The sequence below is a fragment of the Phocoena phocoena genome, chromosome 4 (assembly GCF_963924675.1).
Source record: "Phocoena phocoena chromosome 4, mPhoPho1.1, whole genome shotgun sequence".
Classification (NCBI taxonomy): Eukaryota; Metazoa; Chordata; class Mammalia; order Artiodactyla; family Phocoenidae; genus Phocoena; species Phocoena phocoena.
In genome coordinates, this window is record NC_089222.1 from 106,419,515 (window position 1) to 106,444,188 (window position 24,674).

General features: G+C 33.5%; 1 protein-coding gene across 1 annotated transcript in view; it reads right to left on the reverse strand.

Moving 5' to 3' along the window:
• Nucleotides 1-4,404: 4,404 nt before the first annotated feature.
• CHMP2B (charged multivesicular body protein 2B) overlaps nucleotides 4,405-24,674 on the reverse strand; it is a 29,755-nt gene continuing 9,485 nt past the window's right edge. Inside the window, exons 2-6 of the mRNA XM_065876504.1 lie at nucleotides 18,573-18,664; nucleotides 13,480-13,674; nucleotides 9,635-9,737; nucleotides 6,306-6,412; nucleotides 4,405-6,101 (exon numbers count right to left, since the gene is read on the reverse strand). Coding sequence (XP_065732576.1) covers nucleotides 5,991-6,101; nucleotides 6,306-6,412; nucleotides 9,635-9,737; nucleotides 13,480-13,674; nucleotides 18,573-18,664 — 608 coding nt within the window. The 3' untranslated portion in view covers nucleotides 4,405-5,990. The remainder of the gene's footprint in view (nucleotides 6,102-6,305; nucleotides 6,413-9,634; nucleotides 9,738-13,479; nucleotides 13,675-18,572; nucleotides 18,665-24,674) is intronic.

Below are 24,674 nucleotides of genomic sequence, written 5' to 3' on the forward strand. Positions count from 1 at the left end.
TTACACACACACACACACACACACACACACACACACACACACACACGGGAGTGGTCTTTTAAAGTTTCCTTTTCCAAAGGCTGTGTATTTGCTTTTTAATATTTTAGTCAGTAATGTCACATAAAGAATATCACCAGAGAAGTTCCAATTAGAAAATTCCTTAACTGATGTCCTGCTTACCATCAGCTCTAATAGTTTGTTTGAACTAAACTTTTTTTTATATATAAATTTATTTTATTATTTATTTATTTTTGGATGCATTGGGTCTTTGTTGCTGTGTGCGGGCTTTCTCTAGTTACGGTGAACAGGGGCTACTCTTGTTGTGATGCACGGGCTTCTCGTTGCAGTTGTTTCACTTGTTGCAGAGCACGGGCTCTAGGTGCACAGGCTTCAGTAGTTGCGGCATGTGGGCTCAGTAGTTGTGGCTCGCGGACTCTAGAGCGCCGGCTCAGTAGTTGTGGCGCACGGGTTTAGTTGCTCTGCGGCATGTGGGATCTTCCCGGACCAGGGCTCGAACCCGTGTCCCCTGCGTTGGCAGGTGGATTAACCACTGCGCCACTAGGGAAGTCCTGAACTAAAAGTTTTGCACTTAAGAACCACAGGGGCCTTTGAATTTTAATATTGCATTTAGGAATACATCTTAGAAGTGACACCTTTGAAGTTAACATTTAGGACACAGAGCCCAAAGAAGTGTTTCAAAAGAAATTTGTAGAAATATTAAGTTATGTTCTTTTTATTCTTCCCAGACATTAGCTTTTTTGATGTTTAGCTTTAGAAAACATGCTTTATTGATTCTTAAGCCCCACACTGCTATTTCTGTAAGCTGTAAAAGTGAAAGGAAGATGTCTGGCTTGTTTGCTGTTGTTTCTCCAGTGTCTGGCAAAGCCTGTGCTCACAATGGGCATGCAGTCTGTTAGATGAACAAAGGGGTGTGCTCTTAACAATGGCTACAAACTTGAAGGGAGTCTAATTTAATAACATAACTTATTTTTGAAATCCCACAACCTGGAAAATCATCTGGGGTCCTATCAGAAAAGATGATCATTTTTTATGTAATTGGTTAGAATATGATTTATTATTAATAAAAAAGTTTACTATATTGAGCTTTTCAATTCAGAGAGTTGTACCTTGAGGGACATATTTATTTAATTTATAAGAATTTGCACTGCACAGCACAGGGAATATAGCCACTATTTTATAATAATTTTAAATGGAGTATAATCTGTAAAAATATTGAATCTCTATGTTGTACACCTGAAATTAACATAATATTGTAAATCAACTATACTTCAATTTAAAAATAGAATGCACTTCTTTAAAACTTGTAGGCAGAAGTAGACTGTAATGTGATAGCACTATCAAATAATGACTTTGTTTTGCATTTTGAATGTCAATCTGCTGGCAATGTTTATCTAACTTATTTTATGGAACAATTAGATGAAATTTTTTTTATTTAGAATGCTTACTAAATAAACTATACTGTCCTGTCTCTTGCTTTTTATAATATTAATAAAGACCAAGCATTATACAGGTCATAATCTATGTAGATTATGTTTGTGCACATATAATCAGCATTAACTGGATGGCTAGAAACTTTGATATATCATGAACAACAAAAAAAATTAGTTTTCATGGGATTGACATATATACAGATATGTATAGATAACTAATGAGAACCTGCTGTATAGCACAGGGAACTCTACTTCATGTCGCTGTATGGTAGACACTAACACAACATTGTAAAACAACTATACCCCAATAATTAAAAAGAAATAGTTTTCAGTGGCCTGATCATCCATGCTTAAGCACACATCTAGCACCCAGGAGGTGTTAAATAATATATATATAACTGTATAATATATTTAATATAATATATATATATTTACTATCTATATATAAAGGTTTTTCTTATTTGAGAGTAAATTCCAAATTATTCAGCTATGTGGATTTACAAATACTTTCTCTTGATAATTCACCTGCTTAAAGCATACATTAGCTGGGGGCAGTGATTCTTTAGTTTGCAAAAGGCAGGGCAAAATGTACATACCTATATACACACCTAAAAGTACATATATGCATGCCTTTGAACCTTTCAAATAGACGCAAATGTAATGCAATATAAATCTAGAATAGTTTTTGCAGTTAAAATCCAGACATTTTGCACTTAAAATATGAAACTGCTGGGAATGTTTTATCTGACATTATATAGCAAAAAACCAGCATGTATACATGCTTAGTCATCATTACAGATGTATGTTTAGATCATATTATCAGACATTCATTTTAAAGGTCATTCTTTGCAACTTTAGATACAATTAACATTGGAAACCAATTTTTCTCCCTAAAAATATTTTGAATCAATACTTAATATTGAAATAGCAATTCCTTAGTTATTTAGCTATTCATTGGTTGTAAATGCACTGGTATTTGCTATTAACTCATTTGTATAAATGAGTTTTGAGACTGTATTTTCTAACTATATTGATAGAATTTTAACAGATGCTGGCCTTTTTAAAAAATAGAAAATGGTTAATGTTATTTAGAATCCTAAACTGCAATTAAACAAATGACAAATGTGATTTGCTGTGCAGTATCTACATGTTCATACATTTGGGAATAAACGTCGAAAGCTGACTTTAGCCACACAGGCTTTCCATCTCATGTTTTTGTGAGCTCTTCTGTGGTAAATCTTCAGGAATTCAGTAGAGTTCCACTAAAATGGAAAGATCTGTCACTTAGCTATTGGTATACTCAATTTTACCCTGTAGAGGTGGTTGAGAAACTCATTCATGTAATTTACCTTTCCATATCTAATGGTGGAAGTATTTATTTGTTAAAGGAAACACTTTCAGTGTTTGGGGACAGAGGTGTTTGTGTGTGTGTGTGTGTGTGTGTGTGTGTGTGTGTGCGTGCACACGTGTGTGTGCGTGTAGTGCGTTTTCAGGCTCTTAGGAGGATGGCTTGTGGTGGAGGAGGAAGCGTATGTGCTGTTCCAATTGCAGGGTACCTCAAATCAGACTTCAGGATCCTCAGGCTTCAATACAATTGACTCTTGAAGGAACTAAGTTACAGGAATGGTCTTAAATACCTTTATGAGACTCAGCTTCTACAGAAAGGAAATTGGAAAAGATCTCTTTTTTTGTAGCTGCAAAACCCTATTCATGCAGAGTAATGGCATCAAAGGAGAAAGTCATCACAGGTCTCTTTTCAGATCTGCACATACACTATTTTTACATGGGAGTGTCTGAAATAGGGGTACATGTTTAAATTGGGCCCACTGGGATCAGGCTAGAAGTGTCGCTACTGGGCTAGTAAGGAATGCACATGTGGCCAAGGGGCAAGGGCAGGCTTCTCCTAAAGGCATTCATTACAAAGAATAAAATACACATCACTGTGCAGGTCAAATAACATAAAGCTCACAGGCTACTAGATTCCCCACTCTGGTCTACAAGGTCACTTATGTTTTTAAAAAAATTTTTTAATTTATTTTATTGAAGTATAGTTGATTTTCAATATTGTGTTAATTTCCTGAGCCCATTTCCACTATCCCTGCCATGACCAGGTGCTCCTCTCAGAGCACAGAGTACAGTCTGTGCAACACAGTCATGTGACAGATGGTCATTTTATGTTTTCTAAGTTCCGTATTTTTGTACCACATTCTAGTTCTCTGAGACTCAGCAATCTCCTTCATCCATGACTTTTACATCCAGTAATAGAATATGACATTGGGCTGCATCCCTTTCAGTAACAGAGAAATTGCTATACTCCTCTGCTCTCTTTCTACTGGCAAACTTTTGTTTGACTACAGCTGTTAAAGAAATCCTTTTGCCAAAAGTAGGAAATCAGGGAAATCAAGTTTAGAAAAAAAAAATCAGTATTTTCATTAAACTCAGTGTGTAAGAATCCTTGTTTCCTAATCTTAAGGGTCTAAAAGGAAATTTTATTTTTAGCAAAGGATAGTGTAACATTACAAATGTATAGGGACTGTTTGTGAAAACTGCCACTAGAGCATTTTATAAATGTAGCCAAGTCAGAATGACTCTACTTTTTCCTTTGGGTCCCAAAGCCTTCTGTGGCATCCATTTTTGACTGAAATTTAAAAAATAAGCTCTAAGACCTATCTGTTTAAAAATGGTTATCCCCTGGAAGTTCTAGGAAAGAAACTGTCAGATAAATGTCATGTAAAACCACCAATTCTTAGACTTACTCCATTCACAAACATCAGTCTTGTATCGGCTGCTAATTCTTAAAAAGACAATTTTTGCTAAAATGTAAGTAGCAGCGTTATCTAATTTTTCCTTCCAAGAAAGTAATAAAAATCAGTCTTTTGAAAAATTACCAGATATGCATACAACTTTTAACTTTAGCAGAAACCAAAAATAGAGTTAAAGGAAAAAAAAAGCATAACAGCAATAAACCTTTATTGGGATTTTTTTTTAACAAAATAATTTTAAAAACAAAACCCCCCACATGTAAACAAGAAAGTAAACAAGAAAGTTAGTTAGCATTATTATGTACATCCAAGAATCAAAACAAGTTCTGGGTTAACACTCCATAATGCAGTAAAATGTTTTGACCCATCAATGTTCAGGGTAACTGCATTTAATGTTATCAATAACGGAATCTTACCTTTGAACACTATAAAATGGTTTATGAATTATAAACTGTAAAGTTTAGGTTTTTGTTTTTCCCACCAATCCATATGCCACATGTCTACTAGTCCTAAAATGTATTGATGTTGTCCATATTAGTCCAAAATATCCATTATCCGAAATTAACCAGGTTACAGCTCTCTGATGTCCTCCAGAAGAGTTTTTATGGTGGGATGTGCTAGAACCCATATATGACAACATCATTTTTCAAAGCTAACCTAATTCTAAATTCTAACTAATCTGCCACTTCTTCACTTATTCTCACTTTCTATCCATACATTAAATACCATAGCAACTTTACCTTAAAAAATGCAGCTAATACATTAATACACATTCAGGCAGTAATTTCTGACAAAGTTGTAGTTTATTTACCAAGAAAAAATGCTAATTTTTAAAATTTAGGTTGAGTACTGTCATAGTAGTGTTATTTAACTGAGAATGATGGCTTCAATTTAGAGGGTTCAGTGTACACATTAATACAGTTCAAAACTAAGGAGATTAAATTATAACTCATATGGAGAAAATCTCAGTTCTTGGAAGAAAGATCAAAATATACTGTTTTATTACTAAAAAATGTTATTAATTCAGTGTCTCTTTTTGCTAATTATATTTAATTCACTTTTATGAGCTTTACAAAAAAGAGCCTGGATAATTTTTGTAAAAGGCTTCAATTTGAGTTTAAAATGTAATTCTTTTCTGTCAGTTAAAATGATTTAAAGATGTGCACAATATGTTTGTGCTATTTAAGGCAGGTGCCAAGCACATTTTGAAAGGTAAGAAACTTACCAACTAGAATGTTCTCCCAAAGGAAAAAAAAAAAGAAAAGAAAAGCTCGTAACAGTTTTTGTTTAAGACAGATGTTTAAATAGCACTCTTCTTTTAGGTAATTTAAAAATAATTTGGCAGCCGAACCGCCTATGGTCATAACATATCGCTTACAAAGGACAAGTTAACAGATACAGAATTAATGATATACTTTTAATATTTTTACAGGTCTCTTTAAGCTGGTGCCTAGTGGCTTTAACAAGATTTGTATTCAGTGAAAAAGATTTAGAACATAAACTACGCTAAGTAATGAATAAAATTTCTCTATGCCATGCAGAAGTCAACATTTACACATCATCACTCCTAAACAGTTTTAATTAAAATCCAAACTGTTCCCATTTTTGCATCATTGTCATTCTTTGGCAAAAGATTCAAAACAGCCATGGGTTAGGAAACAACTGTTTACTCATGGTCTTCATTTTTGCAAAATAAATGTGTTTTGTAAAAGGAATCTGCACTGTGCCTGGTTTATACTAAATAATTATAATAGGCAAAATATAATGGCTTTTTTGATTAATCTACTCCTAAAGCTTTGAGTTGCCGTTCAATCTCTTCATCAGAGATTGTAGCCTTTGAAGTAGAGGCAGATGGTAAGCTTCGGGCTGCTGATGGAGCTTTGGCCATCTATATTAAAGAGAGAAAAAGAGAAAAAATGTGTATTATCAAACTTTTGGGATAGGACATAAAGGATGTGCTGCAAACAGGTGTAATTTACTTTTCAAACAAATATTAAAAACATACAACCTAACATAAAGGAAAACCTAAAACAATTAAGTGACACAAATGGTAGAGAAAATATTTCCAACTGAGAGAATAAGACATTCATACCTTTCCAGAGATTTCAATTCCAATTTCATCAAGAACTTGATTCACAATATCTTGGCTTTCTTCTTCATCATCAGAGCCATCAAAGATGTCATCAAGTGTGTCATTGACTTGAGAGGAGGGGAGGAAACAAAGCAGTTACTTTCAAACAGATTTCAGGTTAGGTTTATATTTTTAGAAAAAGGCCCAACTATGTAATTTACACAGTACAAATAAAATTTATGAATAGATGGAGAAAAGTAAAGATCTCAGGTAGTTTACACTTAAGTAGAACAGAAAAACAAAATAAACAGTTTGTGATAAATGGAAAGGTAAATGATTATAAAGCTTCAAAGGGAAGAGAGTATATCCACCTGGGGGGAAGTAAAATGTGAGATGGTCCTTGAAGAACACATAGGACTTAACCAAACAGAGATAGCGTAGTGTGAGCAAAGACAATAGGGAATATATATAAGAAAGAGTAAGTTCCTCTGTTTATTTAAGATGTATAAATGGAAAATGGTTGAGAAGGAAAGAATTAAAGCAACTGGCCTGTGATCATTACTAACATGATCACCGGGGAATGCCCCCAGAGAAAGGAAGACAAGTAACCTAGTCTGATCTCTCTGTAAGCACGCTGCGAATTGGGCTCCTGGTAAACAGACTAATATCTGCTAGCAAGAGAGTCCTTGTTTATGGAATGCTCCTAGCAGGCTGTTTTTGCTTTGGTATTGCTATAGCTACTATCTATGGGTTTATATCCATGACTCCCTAGAAAATAACGTAAAAGGTAGGTGACCATCTGAGGTATAAATTTAATATATTTCCTAAAATGCTCTTTTCAACATGAGATGATAAGCAAACCTATCGGACACATCATCTCTTATGCTAGGTCAAAGAGCTTATGTCTGATATGGAAAGAAAAGATTTGGAGAGTCATTTGGGATGTCCACCACTCTCCTTGTTTTGCATGTGCATCTTAATAGCTTGTATCCTTGACATTGCTACTAAAGCTTGATGTTGGTTAAGATCTCTGATTTGTATGAGCACGGTCTGATAATTTAATTTTTTGTGTTAGTTTAAGAGTATGAAGTCAATTGGAAAAGGCTAAGCAGCTAAAGGCCAAACAAGTGGAATCTCATCTCCGAAGAAGCAAAGTGAATGTTAAGACTTTAATTACAATCTCAATTCTTCCACTTCGTACCTGTGCAACTTTGGGGGAAGTCACTTTACCTCTCTGGGCCTCAGTATTCGCATTGACAAAATAAAGGGGCTTGACCTGAAAATTGTTTCTGATTTATAATGTAGGATTTTATTTTGTAGTCAGAAAGAAGCCACTGTGGGAATATGATCAGCACGCTCAGAGGTAAGCTTCTAGAAAAATAATTTAGCAGTGATACTCAGATTATAGTGAAGTAACAAGGGAGGTGGGGAGTCCAGGTCAGAGTTTATAAGGGCCTGAATGCAAAACGACTTGCAGAAAAAATGAAAGAAAAGGATGGAGGAGAAACACCAGAATGGTGGAACCAGGATGTAATAAAAATTTCCCAAAGATCTTTTTTCCAAAATCTAAATGTGAACAAGCGTTGGAGCAACACTGTACAATATAAATTCTAATTGGACAAAGACATGTCCATTTAAACCTTGAATTTATCTTTGGGTGAAAATACTAATGTTAAAATACCTTACTGAAAAAACAAGTAACCACCAATAACTACTATTCTTTCAGACTCACTTTCAAATTACTAAAACACAAACAAGAACTGTGACAGATACAAGTTTTAAGTACGAGCTTACTGATTCTCTTCATTATAGCTTAATGGAATAGTTAATCCCTCTGTTAAGATCTGCTCACACCTGTGCCACCACTGGAATCCACATAAACATATTAGATACCGTGATCATTATATAAATGACAATTCCCTCAGTCATTAAAAATTCACTAATGATGTCTTCGAAAAATTATATTTTTAAAAGTAAAGGTTCAAAGTAAAAACTAAAGTAAACAATTTTTGGAACTATCAAAGATACATGTACAGTATCATTAAACCTTAGAAGGAAAATAGATACTCTGAAATAGAATACTAGAACAAAGGTAAATTTAGTAATCCTAGTAATTTAATTAGATACTATTTTATGCAATAAATGCCATTAACTTAAAATGCTAGCAGACAAGCAGAACTGGCATATCCCGACATAGTTGTAAAACAATTAGAAAATATCTTTGCGAAATAATGATGCCAGCTTTGACATATCATACAAATAATGATTCAATGTTGACCAGGGTGTTGTGAAGGGTCACTCATTTATTATCGGTGAAATAAAGATGGGTATAGTCCTTCTGGAAAAAGTCTGGCAGTATGAATCAAAAGCTTTATAAAAGTTAATACTCTAAGAACATTGAAGAAATTCAGACAAAGAAACATATTTATCAAAGGATTATCGAATACATTGAACATTTTAAAACAATCTTATTGACCAATGTAAGAATGGTTCAATAAATTAGGGTATATTGATGTTACATAATATTAAAGCCATTAAAAAAAATAGACGAGAGAAAATTCAAGGTAATGAGTACATGTTTATGTTATACTACTGTTTTTTAAAGGCAAGGCAAGATTCAAAATTGTCCAGGTTATATTATCTCATTTTATAAGATATGGAAAAATATAGGAAAGACATATACAATGTTAATCCTAACTATATCTGGGTGGTGTGATAATTTTTTTTTATAGCTTTGTTCATTTTATTCCTCATATTTCCACCACAGCCTGTAGTTTATACTCAAAAAGAAGAAAATTAAATATTAAATTTAGACTCTGGAAAGGGAAAAAGAAAAAAGAAAGAACTCCGTTATCTCTACCTCCAATATAAATAGATTTTCTATAGCATGAAATATATACATTAAATTTATATATAGATAGATATACATTAGATATTCTATAGTACGAAAAAATAAAAATATATCTTCTATATGTATTTATAGATCTTCTATAGTATGAAAGAATCAACACAACTCTTAAACTATCTAACTTATACCAGGAAGAGTTATTTTATTCACAAGTTGGTTTTGGTCCTCTAATCAACAAAGTAAGACTGCTGAGGCCAATATGGCATAGAAATATGGCATCACATATTTTATATTTTTCCTTCAGTTAAATGTTAATAGAATTTTGAGCCTTATATAAAAATACAATGAAATTACAATATAGTCATCTATCTAGAAGGGAGCTGTATCATTTCTTTTCTCATCATTTGTGCCTTCGTGGATGAGAATATGAGGTTGCTAGTAAATAAACTTGCTAATTCAAAGAGAAAAACCTGTAAATTTCATTACAAGTTATTAAACTTACTCATTTCTTCAGTCATTTCCATTTTCATGTTTTCCTTCTGGAAATTCTGCATTGTTTGTAATGTCTTTTGTGGATCCATCTTCTTGTTAACTGCCTGCATTGTCTAAATATATGAAAAGATTCACGTTAGCTATATAATTATGAAAATTTTACTATGGAGTAAGTCCAAAGGGAGCACATCAATAAAAGGCAGGTTTCTTAAAGATATTCTACCATAATCAAATATAATAGTGTTAGTATTCTAGAAAAAAAATGAAATGCTCATTTGGAAACCATCTGCTTAACATCTATATAATAAAGACAACTGCGAAAAACCTCATCTGAACAGTAGGCAAAAAATTATATCATAAAAAACACTGGGGCTTCCCTGGTGGCGCAGTGGTTGAGAGTCCGCTTGCCGATGCAGGGGACACGGGTTCGTGCCCCGGTCCGGGAAGATCCCACATGCCGCGGAGTGGCTAGGCCCGTGAGCCATGGCCGCTGAGCCTGCGCGTCCGGAGGCTGTGCTCCGCAACGGGAGAGGCCCGCGTACCACAAAAAAAAAAAAAAAAAAAAACACTGACAACATAAAATCCACTGCTACTCAAATGGGAAAACTACATTTGCCTATAATGTGGCAAGCAGGTAATGTCTAAATTAAAAAGAATTGTTTAATTTTTCCAAAAATTTTCAAAAGTTTTAATGTCTAAATTAAAGGATATACTAGCATACATATTTAACCTATTAATTCATTTTAAACCATGATTTCAAGAAATGTTCAAAACACTGAGTTTTGCAAAAATCCGTGAAAAGAATTCTCTTACATTTTATATTCACAACTACTTTTGTTAAAAGAAATTAATGCCACCTAGTAAGGCCAAAATATTTTATATATTATTATTATATATGTGTCTGTGTATATATTATATGTGTGTATTATATGAAATATGTCAGTTTCAAAGATACAAAGCAAACACGGTCTTTTATGCATGCTGCAGCCAAAGTAATCTTTGCAAGTATGACACTGTACCCCCGCAACCCCCACCAGCCCACACATACCTAACTCTCCAGTGGCTTTGCATTGCTTTTAGTATTAAAAGCCAAATTCCATAATTGACCTGTGATACCAAGCACCATCTGAACTCTGCTTAACAAGCCAGTCTCATTCTACACCACTGTCCTCTAGACACACTGATCTTACATTTCCTTAAATGTGCCATGTTTCCTCCTGCCACAGGACCTTTGCATATACTGTCCCTCACCTGGAATGCTCTTCTTTATTTGTTTTCACTATCAATACTTCAGATTTCAGTTTATATACAACTTCCTTAGGGAAGTAGTCCCTGACACCCTAGGTTCGAACAGATACCCCTGTTAAATCCTACTCACTATAGATAAAATTTTATTTATTGGTGTAAATTATATTACTTTACTCGCAAATTACATTACTGTTACAAAAATAGACTAAAAACAACAAGGATGCTGACAGTGATAATAGAGCAGCTAATGCCTATATATATTAGCTTTCTGTGTGCCAGGCACTGTTCTAAGCACTTTACATACAATATTTAAAGTTAATTGACATTTAAACCTAACAAGTCTTTATGTGCTAGGTATTACCATTTCCCCTCCATTACAAATGGAGAATGAAGGTATAGGAAGGTGAGATAGCTTGCTAAGGTCACATAGCTACCAAGTGAGATCTGAACCCAAGTAATCTGACTCCAAAGCTTATGTTTTTAATCACTGCACTAAACTATATCTCAAATGGGCTGCCTTTTAAATAGACTTTAACCTATTACAGGTTAAGCCCTTGCCTGGTTTTGCTTTCCATTTCATCTCCATCACTTATTATAATTCCTACTTAGGGGACCTAAACAAATATTTCCTGAATTAATAAATTTCTGAGAAATTTTAGTGAAAACTAATTCATACATTGCTATATGGCAGGACCACATTAGGTACCTTTTCCTCCCCTGTCACCTGCAGAAAATTGCAAAATGAGTAGTCTTCCTCCTCAACATTATTGAAACGTTATCCAGTCCAGGTGTGTGATCTTCAGATATGACCTTTCCCTCAAATTAGACAGATATTTAGTTCTGTCAATTTGGTAAAACCAAAAAAGGAAAACAAAGTTTTTGCCTTTAACTGTGTTTTTCACTGTAAGATGACTAAGATTCCTAGAGAGTAAAAACTAACAGAATGAAGGTATATTGAAATATTCTGTTTTTTTAAGGAACAAATGTGCCACTGTACATAAGATGGGCACATTCTATTTTCATGTGTTCTGCAGTCTAAAAGGCAATTATACTTGATCCTCATTATTTCTGGATTCCTTAGTTTTGAATTTGCCTACTCACTAAAATATATTTGTAACAAGTCAACACTTGCAGTACTTTTGTGCTCACTTGTGGACATGCGCAGAGCTGCAAAACATCTGAGTCACCCAACACACATTTCCAGCTTTGTTCAAGCAAGGTGACACTCTGCCATCTTGACTCAGCACTAATACTGTTAATTAGTGTTTTCTTTGCGGTTTATTTTGTGCCTTTGGTTGGTTGAGGGTTAAAATGTACTGAAGTGTGGTCTAGCGTTTCTAAGTGCAAGAAGCCTGTGACGTGCCTTGGATCAAATGTGGAAAAATTGGAAAAAATACAAATGTGGAAAAAATACATTTGTTAGATAAGCTTTTTTCAGGCATGAGTTACAGTGCTACTGACCATGAGTTCAATGTTAATGATCAACTATGATAAGTAAGGTGTCTTTCAACAGAAACATATAAAACAGGGTTAGGTATAGACTGGTTGACAAAAATTGTGATCAAAGGCTCACAGGAACGAACCTAAGCCTGCATTTCCCCTAGGAGCAATGGTTTGATATTCCCTAATTCAGTATTCCTGACTTTATAGAACATAACTACTGCAAATAATGAGAATCAACTGTTATGTACTATTTTCCTAATATAAACCTGTACTTTCTCTCCTCTGTAGCTTTCCTTCCTTTTGCTCTTCACATTCATATTCTTTCTTCCCTTTATTTAAAGCCTATTGCTATTTAAGACATAGGTCTTCTGCAAAGTCTTTCAGATCAAGTATAATTGCCTTTTAAACTGCAGAACACATGGAAATAGAATGTGTCCATCTTATGTACAGTAAGTACTATTCAGGGATCTGTGCAGTTTACTGAAACCTAGCATAGACTGATGTATAGTGAGTTTCCTTGTCAGACACATCTTAACCTCCTCACATCCCCGACTGAACCATATAAGATCTGTGAGGGCAGAGCCTTTGTCTGGAATTTCTGATTTCTCACAATTCTTAATATACATCAAAGAGCTCATTACTTATTAAATGTCTGAAAGGCTCACAGTCCTTTAAGGTCTATAGTAAAAACACTAATTTTTTAAATGTAAAGACTGTAAGTTAAACTTAAGTTCCTGATAAAAATTAACTGATAAATTCTTCTCACGATACTCATGTGTCCTTCTGACACATTCATGAAAATGAATCAAGAGAAAATTATTATTCAAATTATTATACCAAAACTTACGACATAATAAATAGGGCCAAAAATCTTAAAATGATGTTTTAAGTCAATTTTAAAAATTTAGAAGCTACATATAATCTTGGAACAGTGGAACTGCCCTGGAACAAAAATTTTTATATTAAAACATATCAATAAAAAAATCTAGAAATATTTATCTGGATTATGTAGTATTATAACTCATTTTATTAAAAATTAGAAAGATTCTGTACCACATATATATCAGAGGGTGCTTTAAATTTAATTTGAATCTAATCTGAATACTGACATTTAAATATCTCAGATAAAATCATAAAGCTATGGATATAAAGGTTCCCACTTACTTTTGCTGTAGTAGACATTGCTCCTGCCATCTTCATCTGGGAGTTCATCACTTTTGTTTGTGTGGACATAGACGTGACTTTTGAACTTACAGCAAAAGTTCTTGTTTTCTGTTTCCTTAGATGTACAAGCTGTTTGGCTAAAACTCTGCAAGCTTCTTTATTACCAATCTTGGCCATTTTCTTAATTTCTAATTCCTAAGAGAGGAAATAAAAAGAGGGGAACAAAATCATTAAGGGGAAGTCCTCAATGATTTAAGAAGAATAGACTGAACATATACAATATATGTATATTGTACATACATTTCAGGGTGAAAATACAATTTCACCCTGATTATGAAAAAAGAAAGAGGCTAGTATAAAGTCACAGAAATAGTAATATGAGAGGGAAATTTATTCTACATGTTTACATGGAAAAGAGAGAACTAGTACCTTCATCCAGAATACAAAACAGTACTCACATAAAGCCCAGAAGAGAATTTAAAAACTCAACCCAAAAGCAGGTAGGAAAAAAAGGAAAAAAAAAAAAAAAATCAAACAAAGAGTTGGTAGGAGATAGCAAAATAGAAGACCACAGTGGTATATTTAAAGCTAGTAATATAGACAATTATGTTAGGTGAAAAGATCCATCTCCATCTCAAATAAAAGGCAGACTGTTATATTAGATAAGAACATAAAGGCAATTATATGCTATCTCAAGAAACCAACTTTAATTACCAAAACAAAGCTAAATAGAGCTAAGTAAAAGGATAGAATAATATATTCTATATAAATACTTATTAAAATCTGGAAATTTGGAGTGGTTACATTAACCAGATCAAAAAAACTTAAGAAAAAGGAGTATTACCAGAATAAAAAGGGGCATTTCAATAATAATAAAGGAATTAACACATAAAGGTGTCAAAACAATCCTAAATGTGTACGCACCTAAAACAGTACTTCCAAATTTATGAAGCAAAAACTGATAGAACTGAAAGGCATAACAGACAAATACATAACTAGGATGAGGGGTATCAACAGCTCCTTTCTTAAGTATATTGCTGTACTTGTTAGGACAAGTGGACAGAAAATCTGTAATGATACAGAAGATTTACAAAAACACTATCACCAACTTGACCTAAGCAACATTTACTAAAAGCTCCATCGCCAACAGCAGAATACTCACTCTTTGCAAGTGTACACTAAAAATAAAAATCACCAAAATATACCATATTCTGTAACAGAAAACAAGGCTCAACAAATATAAAAGGATTGAAATCATATGAGGTATGATCTCTAACTACAGTAAAATTAAACTAGAGAGCAGTAAGAAAAATATGAAAGGAAAAACAGAAGCAGATATCAAACAATGTGGTTTGAAATACGTCATGGGTTAAAGAAAAAAATCAGAGGGGAAATGAGATAATATTTTAAATTAATAAAATGAAAATGCTCCATATCAAAACATGTGAGCTGCAGTTAAAAATAATTCTTAGAAATGTACAGCATTAGAGCTTACATTAAAAAAATGAATATCTCGTTGGCTTCAAAATAGAGAAAGTAGAAAGAAGAGCAAATAAAACATAAAGTAAACAAAAGGAAGGAAATAATATAAACAAGAAATGTATGAACTAGGAAAGAAAAAAATACAGAAAATTAATGAGATCAAAGGCTGTTTTTTTACAGGAAATTGATTAAATTGATAAACCATTAGCCAGTCAGAAGAGGGAAAAAAACCGAGACAGACAGAGAGAACACACAAACGATACATATTGGGAATGTAAAGGGAGACATCACTTTATATCCTAAAGATGTTAAAGAATAATAAAAAATATTATAAACATGATGTCATTACCTTTTAAAATTTAGTAGAAATGGACAAATTACTTGACAGATGCACACTACCAAATCTCATTCAGAAAGGTAGATAGCGTGATCCATTCTATATCTATTTTCTAAAAACTGAAAATTTTAGAATTTAAAAATCTATCCACAAAGATAGATTTTTGTGTAGCTTAAAATCTATCCACAAAGAAAACTTCACTCCCAATGGCTTTACTGATGAAACCTATCAAACATTTAAGAAAGAAATACACAAACCCTTCCAGTAAATGAAACAGTAAGGCACACTTGCCAGTTCACGCTTTAAGGTCAGCAGTACTCTGACGTCAAAACCACATAAAGACACTATACAAAAAGATAACTACAAATTAACAGCTTTTATGAGCAGAGATGCTAATATTCTTATGAAAATTTCAGCAAATTGATATAAAAGTATTTTTAAAAAATTCATCTTTACCAATGAAGTTTATCCCAGTAGCAAAAGCTTGATTCAGCTTTGGAATTCAACTTTGGAATTCATCAATGATGTAATTCACTATACTAACAGACTAAAGAAGAACTATATAATCATCATCTCAATAGATGCAAAAAAAAAAAAAAAAAAAAAGCAGCACCTGACAAAATTAATTCCTGATAAAAACTCTCAACAAACTAGATACAAAAGGAACTTCCTCAACCTGAGAAAGGGCCTCTACAAAAAGCCTACAGTTAATATCATACTTAATGATGAAAGACTGAATGTCTTCCCCTAAAATCAGTAAAAAGAGGTTATAAACCACTTTTAACATTGGAAGTCCTGGCCAGTGTAATAAGGTATAAAAAAAAAAAAGCATTAAGGTTGAAAAGGAAGATGAAAAATTTTATTTACACAGATGACATGACTGTCTGTGTAGAAAGAGATAATAAAATAGAACAGAATCCACAAACAGGTTACTAGAATAAGTGAGTTTAGGAAGGTTACAGGATAAAAGATCAATATACAAAAAAATGAATGTATTTCTAAATACCAGCAACACAAAATCAGAAATCTGATGAAAGAAGCACAGGATCAGTATAATTACAAGTATAAATACTGCTGAGAAAAATTTTAATCTAAATAAATAGAGAGATATAGCATGCTCATGGGTTGACAGATTAACGTTAAGATGCCAAATTGGTTCAATGTAATCCCAATCAAAATCTGATCCTTTTTTGTAGAAATTGACAAGTTTACTTTAAAGTTCATAGGGAAATACAAAGCACCTAAAATAGCCAAAACAATTTTAAAAAGAAGCACAAAACTTAAGGGTTAATGCTATACAACTTTAAGACTTAATTATTAAGTGTTAGTAAAAACAGTGTGGTATTGGCTTAAAAATAGTTATATAGTAAAGCAATTATACTCTAATAAAGATGTTAAAAAAAAAAAGAATAGTCATATAGGTCAATGGAATAGCATAGAGTCAAGAATGAGGCCCACGTGTATTTGGACAAATGATTTTCCGCAAAGATGACAAGATATTTGAATAAGGAAAGATGTCACCAACAAATGATGATGGAGCAACTGAATATCCAAATGCAAAATGGGAACCTCTACCCTTACCTGACAACATAGTAAAATTTAATTCAGTAAGATTCATAGTCCTAAATGTAAGAACTGAAATTATAATACTTCTAGAAGAAAATCTCAGAGAAAATATTAGTGACTTAGGGTTAGGCAAAGATTTCTTAGATAGGACACTAAAAGTACTAAATCACAGAAGAAAAAAAAATAAATTTCACTTGATCAAAATAAAAACCTTCTGTTCCTCAAAAGACACTCTTAGGGAAATAAAGGACCAAGCCAAGAACTGGAAAAAATAACTGCAAAACATATATTCAATAAAGCACTTGCACTCAGAATATATAAAGAACTCTCACAACTAAATAATTAGAAAACTTGATGAAAAAAATAGGTAAAATATTTCAATAGACACTTTGGCAAAGAAAATATTTAAATGGTGAACAGGCACATGAAAAGATGCTGAACATCATTAGTGATTAGGGAAATGCAATTTAAAATGACAATCTACTAAACACCACTAGAATGGCTAAAATATGAAGACTATAAACTCTAACTATTGGCTGGGATGTGAAACAATTTTATTCTCATATATAACTGGTGGGAACAGAAAATATTATAGTTATATATATACTCTCATATATAACTGGTGGGAACAACAACTTTGAAAAATTGTTTAGCATTCTTATACAGTCAAACATACATTTAACCTGTGATCTACCAAGCAATCCTACCCCTAGGAAACATATGTTCAAACAAAGACTTCAACTGAATGTTTATAACAACCTTTATCAAAATAGCTGAAACCTGGAAATAACCCAAATGTCCACTGGCTGGTGAATGGGATAGACAAACTGTGAAATGTCCACACAATGAAATAATATTCATCAATAAAAAGAAGTTAGTATTCATACATGTAACAACACTGATTAATCTCAAAATAATTATGAATGAAAGAAGCCATATAAAAATGAATTCACTTTATGATTCCATCTATATAAAATTCTAGGAAATGTAAACTAATCTACAATGACAGATCAGTGTTGCCTAACTATGGAGGGAAACAGGTAGGGATGGGTAGAAGGGACTACAAAGGGAAAAAGGAAACTTTTGGTGATGATGGATATGTTCATTATCTTGACTGTAGTAATGGTTTCATGAGTTAATACATATGTTAAAATGTATCAAATTGTATGCTTTAAAAATGTACAGTCAACTGCATGTCAAGTATACCTCAAACATGGTTTTAAAAAATATTTTAAGCAACATACATTTAAAAGCATAACATAAAAATACAGAAAGATAGCCAATCTATTAAAAAAGTACATTTATTATCACAGACCCAATAACAGTTAAAATATCAAGTAAGACACCTATGAGTTAACATAATTATTTTCTTGTAACACTCTCTTGTTTTCTAGGACTATTTTATCTTTGCTGTTAACTGACAAGAAGGTGGCTGCTTTAAGCAATATTTCTTCCTAGGCATTCATGTCTTTCACAAACTGAAGAATATAATCAGCAGAATACACAATACACAGAATCCTGATAAAAGTCAGCAGAATGACACAGTAAACAAAGGGAAGCAGAAATTGCAGGAAGACCTTAAACGTCATTTCTTAGTAAAGTAAATCACTTACCACCTGTCGTGTCTTTTTCCTAGTTAGCTAATTATTCCAACACTGATTTCTAAATTTGTTTGAAAAGTTAAACTGAAATTTAATGTTTTACTTACCAGCTGTTTTTCTTGTTTCTCTAAAGCTGCTCGATCTCTGATTATAGCCCTCTGTGTACCTCGTAACTCTCGATTCTGTTCCTTTATTACATCTAAGAGAACCACAAAAGAAACCTAAATGTATGAGCTGTAAAATCTTCTTCAATACCATTTAAAATACTGGACTCAGAAACCTCAATTTAAAAAAAAAAAAACCTTAAATTACAAGATGTTAAATTTTTTTTTTCAATTCAATATATTAAAAATTAATCAAATGTTAAAACAAATTATAAATATTGATTATATAAAAAAGTACAGAAGTGCAAATATGCTATAGTTTAGCCAAAAGTATATAAAAATCACAGTAAAATACTCCCTTAGAGAACTGATTATTATACAGTGTTTTATACGGCATATATATATATATGTCATATGCATACACACGTGCACGCACACACACACACACACACACACACACCCTTCTCATCTCTCCTTACTCCAGTATTACATGAAATTCCAAGAAAGAAGACAAGCAATGTGTTTATTAAATCTTTTCTTCTACACTAAGTCATCATAACAGAGTGAACCAGCCGACCTTCCAATGAAGCAGACCTGGATTTGAATCGCACCTCTGCCACTTGATAATTATATGATGATATCTTGCAAAGTTAGTTAACACTCTAAACCTCAGGTTTCTTACAAAATTAGGATTGTTGTTAAGGAGTAAATAACATACACAATGCCCTGATATATTGTAAGTGTCCAGTCATTGTTAATGTCTTTCTCATTTATCTCAATTCATCTGAGTCCACCGGTCTCACCTTTTTTTAAAAAAGATTTTTTTTGATGTGGACCATTTTTAAAGTCTTTATTGAATTTGTTACAATATTGCTTCTGTTTTATGTTTTGGTTTTTTGGCTGTGAGGCATATGGGGTCTTAGCTCCCCGACCAGGTGTCGAACCCACACTCCCTGCATTGGAAGGCGAAGTCTTAACCACTGGACTGCCAGGGAAGTCCTAGTCTTACCTTTTGAAGAATTAAAATATTAGTCTGAGACTGACAGACTATCATGGGTTAACTGTTACTAAACAGTGATTTCTTCAAAGGATCACAGATATGGATAGTAATGCTTGCCAAAACTGTTCCCTCATTGTCAGGAATCTTGCTAAGTGCTTACATACAGTATACAGTATAATGTTCACAATAATGCCATGGAGTTGGTTTTTCTATTATTTTATATATATGAGAAAACTAAGTATTAGTAAGTTTAAATAATGTGCCCAAGGAATCCAAGTGTTGTCTCCTGAATCAGTGATCTTAATCATTTCACTAGAGTACCTTTTTAGTAAAGAGGTAGATTTAAAACCACCACCACCACAACAGAAAGAATAGTCTCTTCATCAAATGGCACTGGGAAAACTAGACATCCACATGACACACACACACAAAACGAAATTGGACCCCTACCTCACACCATATATAAAAATTAACTCATAAAAGATTAATGACCCAAATATAAGAGATAAAATCATAAAACTCAGAAGAAAACACAGGAGTAAATCTACATGATTTGGGATTCGGCAACTGATTCTTAGATATGACACTAAAATTACAAGCAACAAAAGAAAAAATAGATAAACGGGACTTCGTGAAAATTAAAAACTGTGATTAAAGGACATTACCAAGTGAAAAGACAGTGTAGAAAATGGGAGGAAATATGGGCTTCCCTGGTGGTGCAGTGGTTGACAGTCTGCCTGCCAACGCAGGGGACACGGGTTCGTGCCCTGGTCCGGGAAGATCTCACATGCCGCGGAGCGGCTGGGCCCGTGAGCCATGGCCGCTGAGGCTGTGCGTCTGGAGCCTGTGCTCCGCAACGGGAGAGGCCACAGCAGTTAGAGGCCCACGTACCGCAAAAAAAAGAAAATGGGAGGAAATATACGTAAATTATATATGAGTCTAGTATCCAGAATATATAAAAAACTCTGACAGCTCAAAAACAAAAGACAAACAACTCAATAAATGAGTGAAGGCCTTGAATAGACATTTCTCCAAAGATACACAAATGACCAATAAACACTTGGAAAAGATGCAAAATATCATTAGTCATTAGGAAAACCAGATACCACTTCACATCTGCCAAAATTGCTATAATCAGAAAAAGGAAAATAAGTGTTGATTTGCCAGTAGGAATGTAGATTATTTCAGCCACTGTGGATAACAGTTGGGTGGTTCCTCAAAAAGTTAAACATAAAATTACCAAATCACCTCACAATTCCCCTCCTAGGTATTCACCCAAAAGAACTGAAACAAGTACCTAAACAAATACTCTCTACACAAATGCAGCACTATTTACAATAGTCAAAAGGTGGAAACAACTCAAATATCCATGAACTAATGAACTGATAAACAAACTGTGGTGTATACATATAATATAATGGAATATTGTTCAGTTATTTAAAAAAATGAAGTACTGATACATACTGCAACATGGATAAACCTCAAAAGCATGCTAAGTGAAAGAAGCCAGTTACAAATGGTCTTTTATGATTACACTCATATGAAATATCCAGAATAGGTCCACAAAGACAGAAAGCAGATTGATAGTTGCCAGGAGTTGGAGAGAGGGGGGACGGATGAGTCGCTACTTAATGGATATAAGGTTTTATTTTAAAGTGATGAAAATGTTTTGGAACTAGAGAGCGTAGTTATACACCATTGTGAATGCACTAAATGTTACAGACCTGTTCACTCTAAAATGATTAATGTCATGTGACTTTCATCTCAATTAAAACAGCAGCAAAGCCAGCAACCGTTATCCTTTTTAGTGATGGAGCATCACAACTTATATACTACACATTTCTGTTTTAATGAAACTTTACTCAGAATACAAATAACTAATTACACTGAGTAATAGGCACTATACTAAGTGCTTCACAACAACCCCCAAAGGTAGGTACTATTATCTCACTTGTTTCAGAGGGGGGAATTGATATTTGGTGAGGTAATCTGCCCAAGGGAGAAAAAGTGGTAGGATTCACATATAGCCATTCTGATTCCAAGGCCTCTGATTTCAAATATGCTATTACACTGTGAAGCTTTTAGGAAAACAAAAAGTAAAGTTATCAGAGACACAATCCTTATAAATATAGATCCATATCAATAAAAATACTGTTAAAACAGAATGAAAAACATTTCATGTTATTATATAGAATATAACTAATCAACTACAATGACTTTCTGAATAAAAGTTAAAATAAGATGCCAGAGCTCCTATATCCTACATACAAGACATCTATTTCTCCTCCTTTTCTTACTCTGTTTCTCAATGAAGTTATATTGGTGGACATCTCATGCTCAGGATTTACTAAGAACACATTCTATATGTTCCTTAAATATAAGAATATGAAACCATAAAATATCTATATGGGAGGTGAAAAGAGAGGGAGCTCTCTCCCTCCACCAACTTTCTTCTGGATGGGAAACATGTTTCATTTAAAAAAGAGGGAAGGAGATATTCTATAGACAAATGTATTTGGGAAATGTTCAAGTTGGAAAAAAAAATAAACCGATTTCTTTGCTTCAAGGCTTCTAAGAACATTTAACATAAGAATATACATTGTCAATCTTTAAGGGGAGAATATGTGATAGATTGTTTCCCAAATTTATTAAGCCAAGGATCCCTTTTGAGAAATCTCTATTAAAATTTCTCAGATACAAATGTTTCATGGAGCATTGGTTGGGATCCTATTCTAAAATAACATGACTTATTAGTTTGCTAGGGCTATCATAACAAACACCACAGACTGAGTGCTTACACAACAGAAATTTATTTTCTCCTAGTTCTGGAGGCTGTAAATCCAAGATTAAGGTGCTGGTAGGGTTGGTTTTTCCTGAGCCCTCTCTCCTTGGCATGCAGATGTCCACCTTCTTGCTGTGTCCTCACATGGCCTTTTATCTGTGTGTGCCCATCCCTGGTATCTCTTCCTCTTCTTACAGGGACACCAGTCCTATTGGATTAGGGCTCCACCCTCATGATCTCATTTAACCTTAATAATCTCCCTAAAGACCCTATCTCCAAATACAGTCACATTAGGAGTTGGGGCTTCAACATACCAATTTTAAGGGGACATAATTAGGTCCACAACACATGATATTTTTCCTCTGACATCTACAGATTCATACTAAACAAAATAACAAAGAAAGCTCTCATTTCCCCTTTCAAAACAGTCGTCAGCCTTTTCATCCTCAACATTTAAACCCTCTAAATTTTTATCTTTTGGTCTTAGTTCCCTATTTTGCCCAAGGCAATGGATTGGTATGAAAACATTCACCACTTATCCTACTATTTCAATAGAAAATATGCCCTAAATTTAAAACTATGAAATTACAAATGAACTTTTAGAGTACAGCCCCTTTATACTAAAAACTCCCTGAACTCAACTAGGATAAGATGAAATATTAAAATAATGATGACCGTCTCCTAAAGTTACAAAAGTACTGGGCTGAAAGAGAAGTCACTGTATTGATAAGTTGAATTGTGACCAGGTAATTGACACAGTGCAAAGCACTGTGAAACACTACTGAAAGCCTTGACTGCTAAGATCTAGAATGTTATCCACATACATTTTTTTCATTACTTGGGTGGCATAATGAAAAATACATTATTTGGTCTTTGGCTTGGGTTCCTGGCACAAAGGTCATAAAACCCTTGGAATTTCCTGAGTGATAGAAACATCTTTTGACTCAGAGAGGGGTACACCTAGATAGCTTCAGGATGGGGCTGGTTACCAGAAAGTCCAAATATTTGATTAGAAGGTGGGAAATTTCAGCCCCATCCCTCAGGAGAGGGGAGTGGGACCAGAGGTTGGGTTATAATAACTCTTGAACAAAGAGATCAGAAGAGCTTCTGGGCTCGTGAACATATTGATGTTCTGGGAAGGTAACAGGTCGCCCCCCTGCATAATAACTTGCTTCCGTTTGGCTGTTCCTGAGTTGCATCCTTACAATAAAATAGTAAGACTAAGTAAAGCACTTTCCTGAGTTATGAGTTGTTCTAGTGAATTACCAAACCTGAAGAGGGAATTGTGGTGACACTAGAATTTATAGCTGGTCGGTCAGAAGTACTGGTGGTAATCTAGGACTGTGACTGGCCTCTTAAGTGAGGACAGTCTTGTGGACAGAGCCCTTAACCTGTGGTGTGGGGTCTGTGCTAACTCTAGACAGTTAGTGTTAGTATTGAACTGAACTGCTGGAGACACCCAGTTGGTGTCAGAGAATCAGAGTAAAGAACAGATATATCCATCTTTCTTGAAAAACAAGTAGGACATGAAATTTTAACAAAACGTAATTTAAATAGTTTGACTTCACTCTTCTTAATTTTATGTAACTATGTGTACCATAACTGTCACTGTATATAAGAGAAGGAAAATAAAGAAAATTAACTACTGCATATTCCACAGCCTATCGTTAATAGACCTATTAATATTTAAACAGTTCTAGGCTATAAACCAAGAGCATCTAATGTTATACTAAAACAGTCATAACACTTTAAAACATATTAAGGTAAGTAGGAAAAGACAGTAAAATATTTTTTCATATGAGATGATAGGTATATCTTATAAAACAAATTACTCTTTAATGTTCTTTAAAAACAATCCCTACACTAAACCCCCAGTTGGTCTTCTAGATAATTCAGAAGGAATAACATGAGAAAGATTCTGAGACAATTTTAATGTTTTTAAGGCCAAGTTTATTCCCAATCATATTTATTTCTTAGTAGGTCTGATTGATTCCTAAGATTACAAGCTCTTTAAGAGCAAGGAACACATTTTATTTTATTTACCTATCTGTATTCCCATTTTACTTTGTGTCAACAACTATACCAATATATTAGTTAACGGTAATCTAAGGCAGCACAAACATATATCAAAATGTAAAAGGATTTGCCTTATAGTCATAATTTAACACATTTCTTTAAAAATGTATAATAAAATCTATTGGTTATCAAGAAAGATGGCTGATAATTTAACAAATTATCATAGTAAGATCTGAACTACGATAGATACCTTTCTACAATGGAAAAATGTAACACTGAAATAATCAGATGTTTCTCTTACAATTTT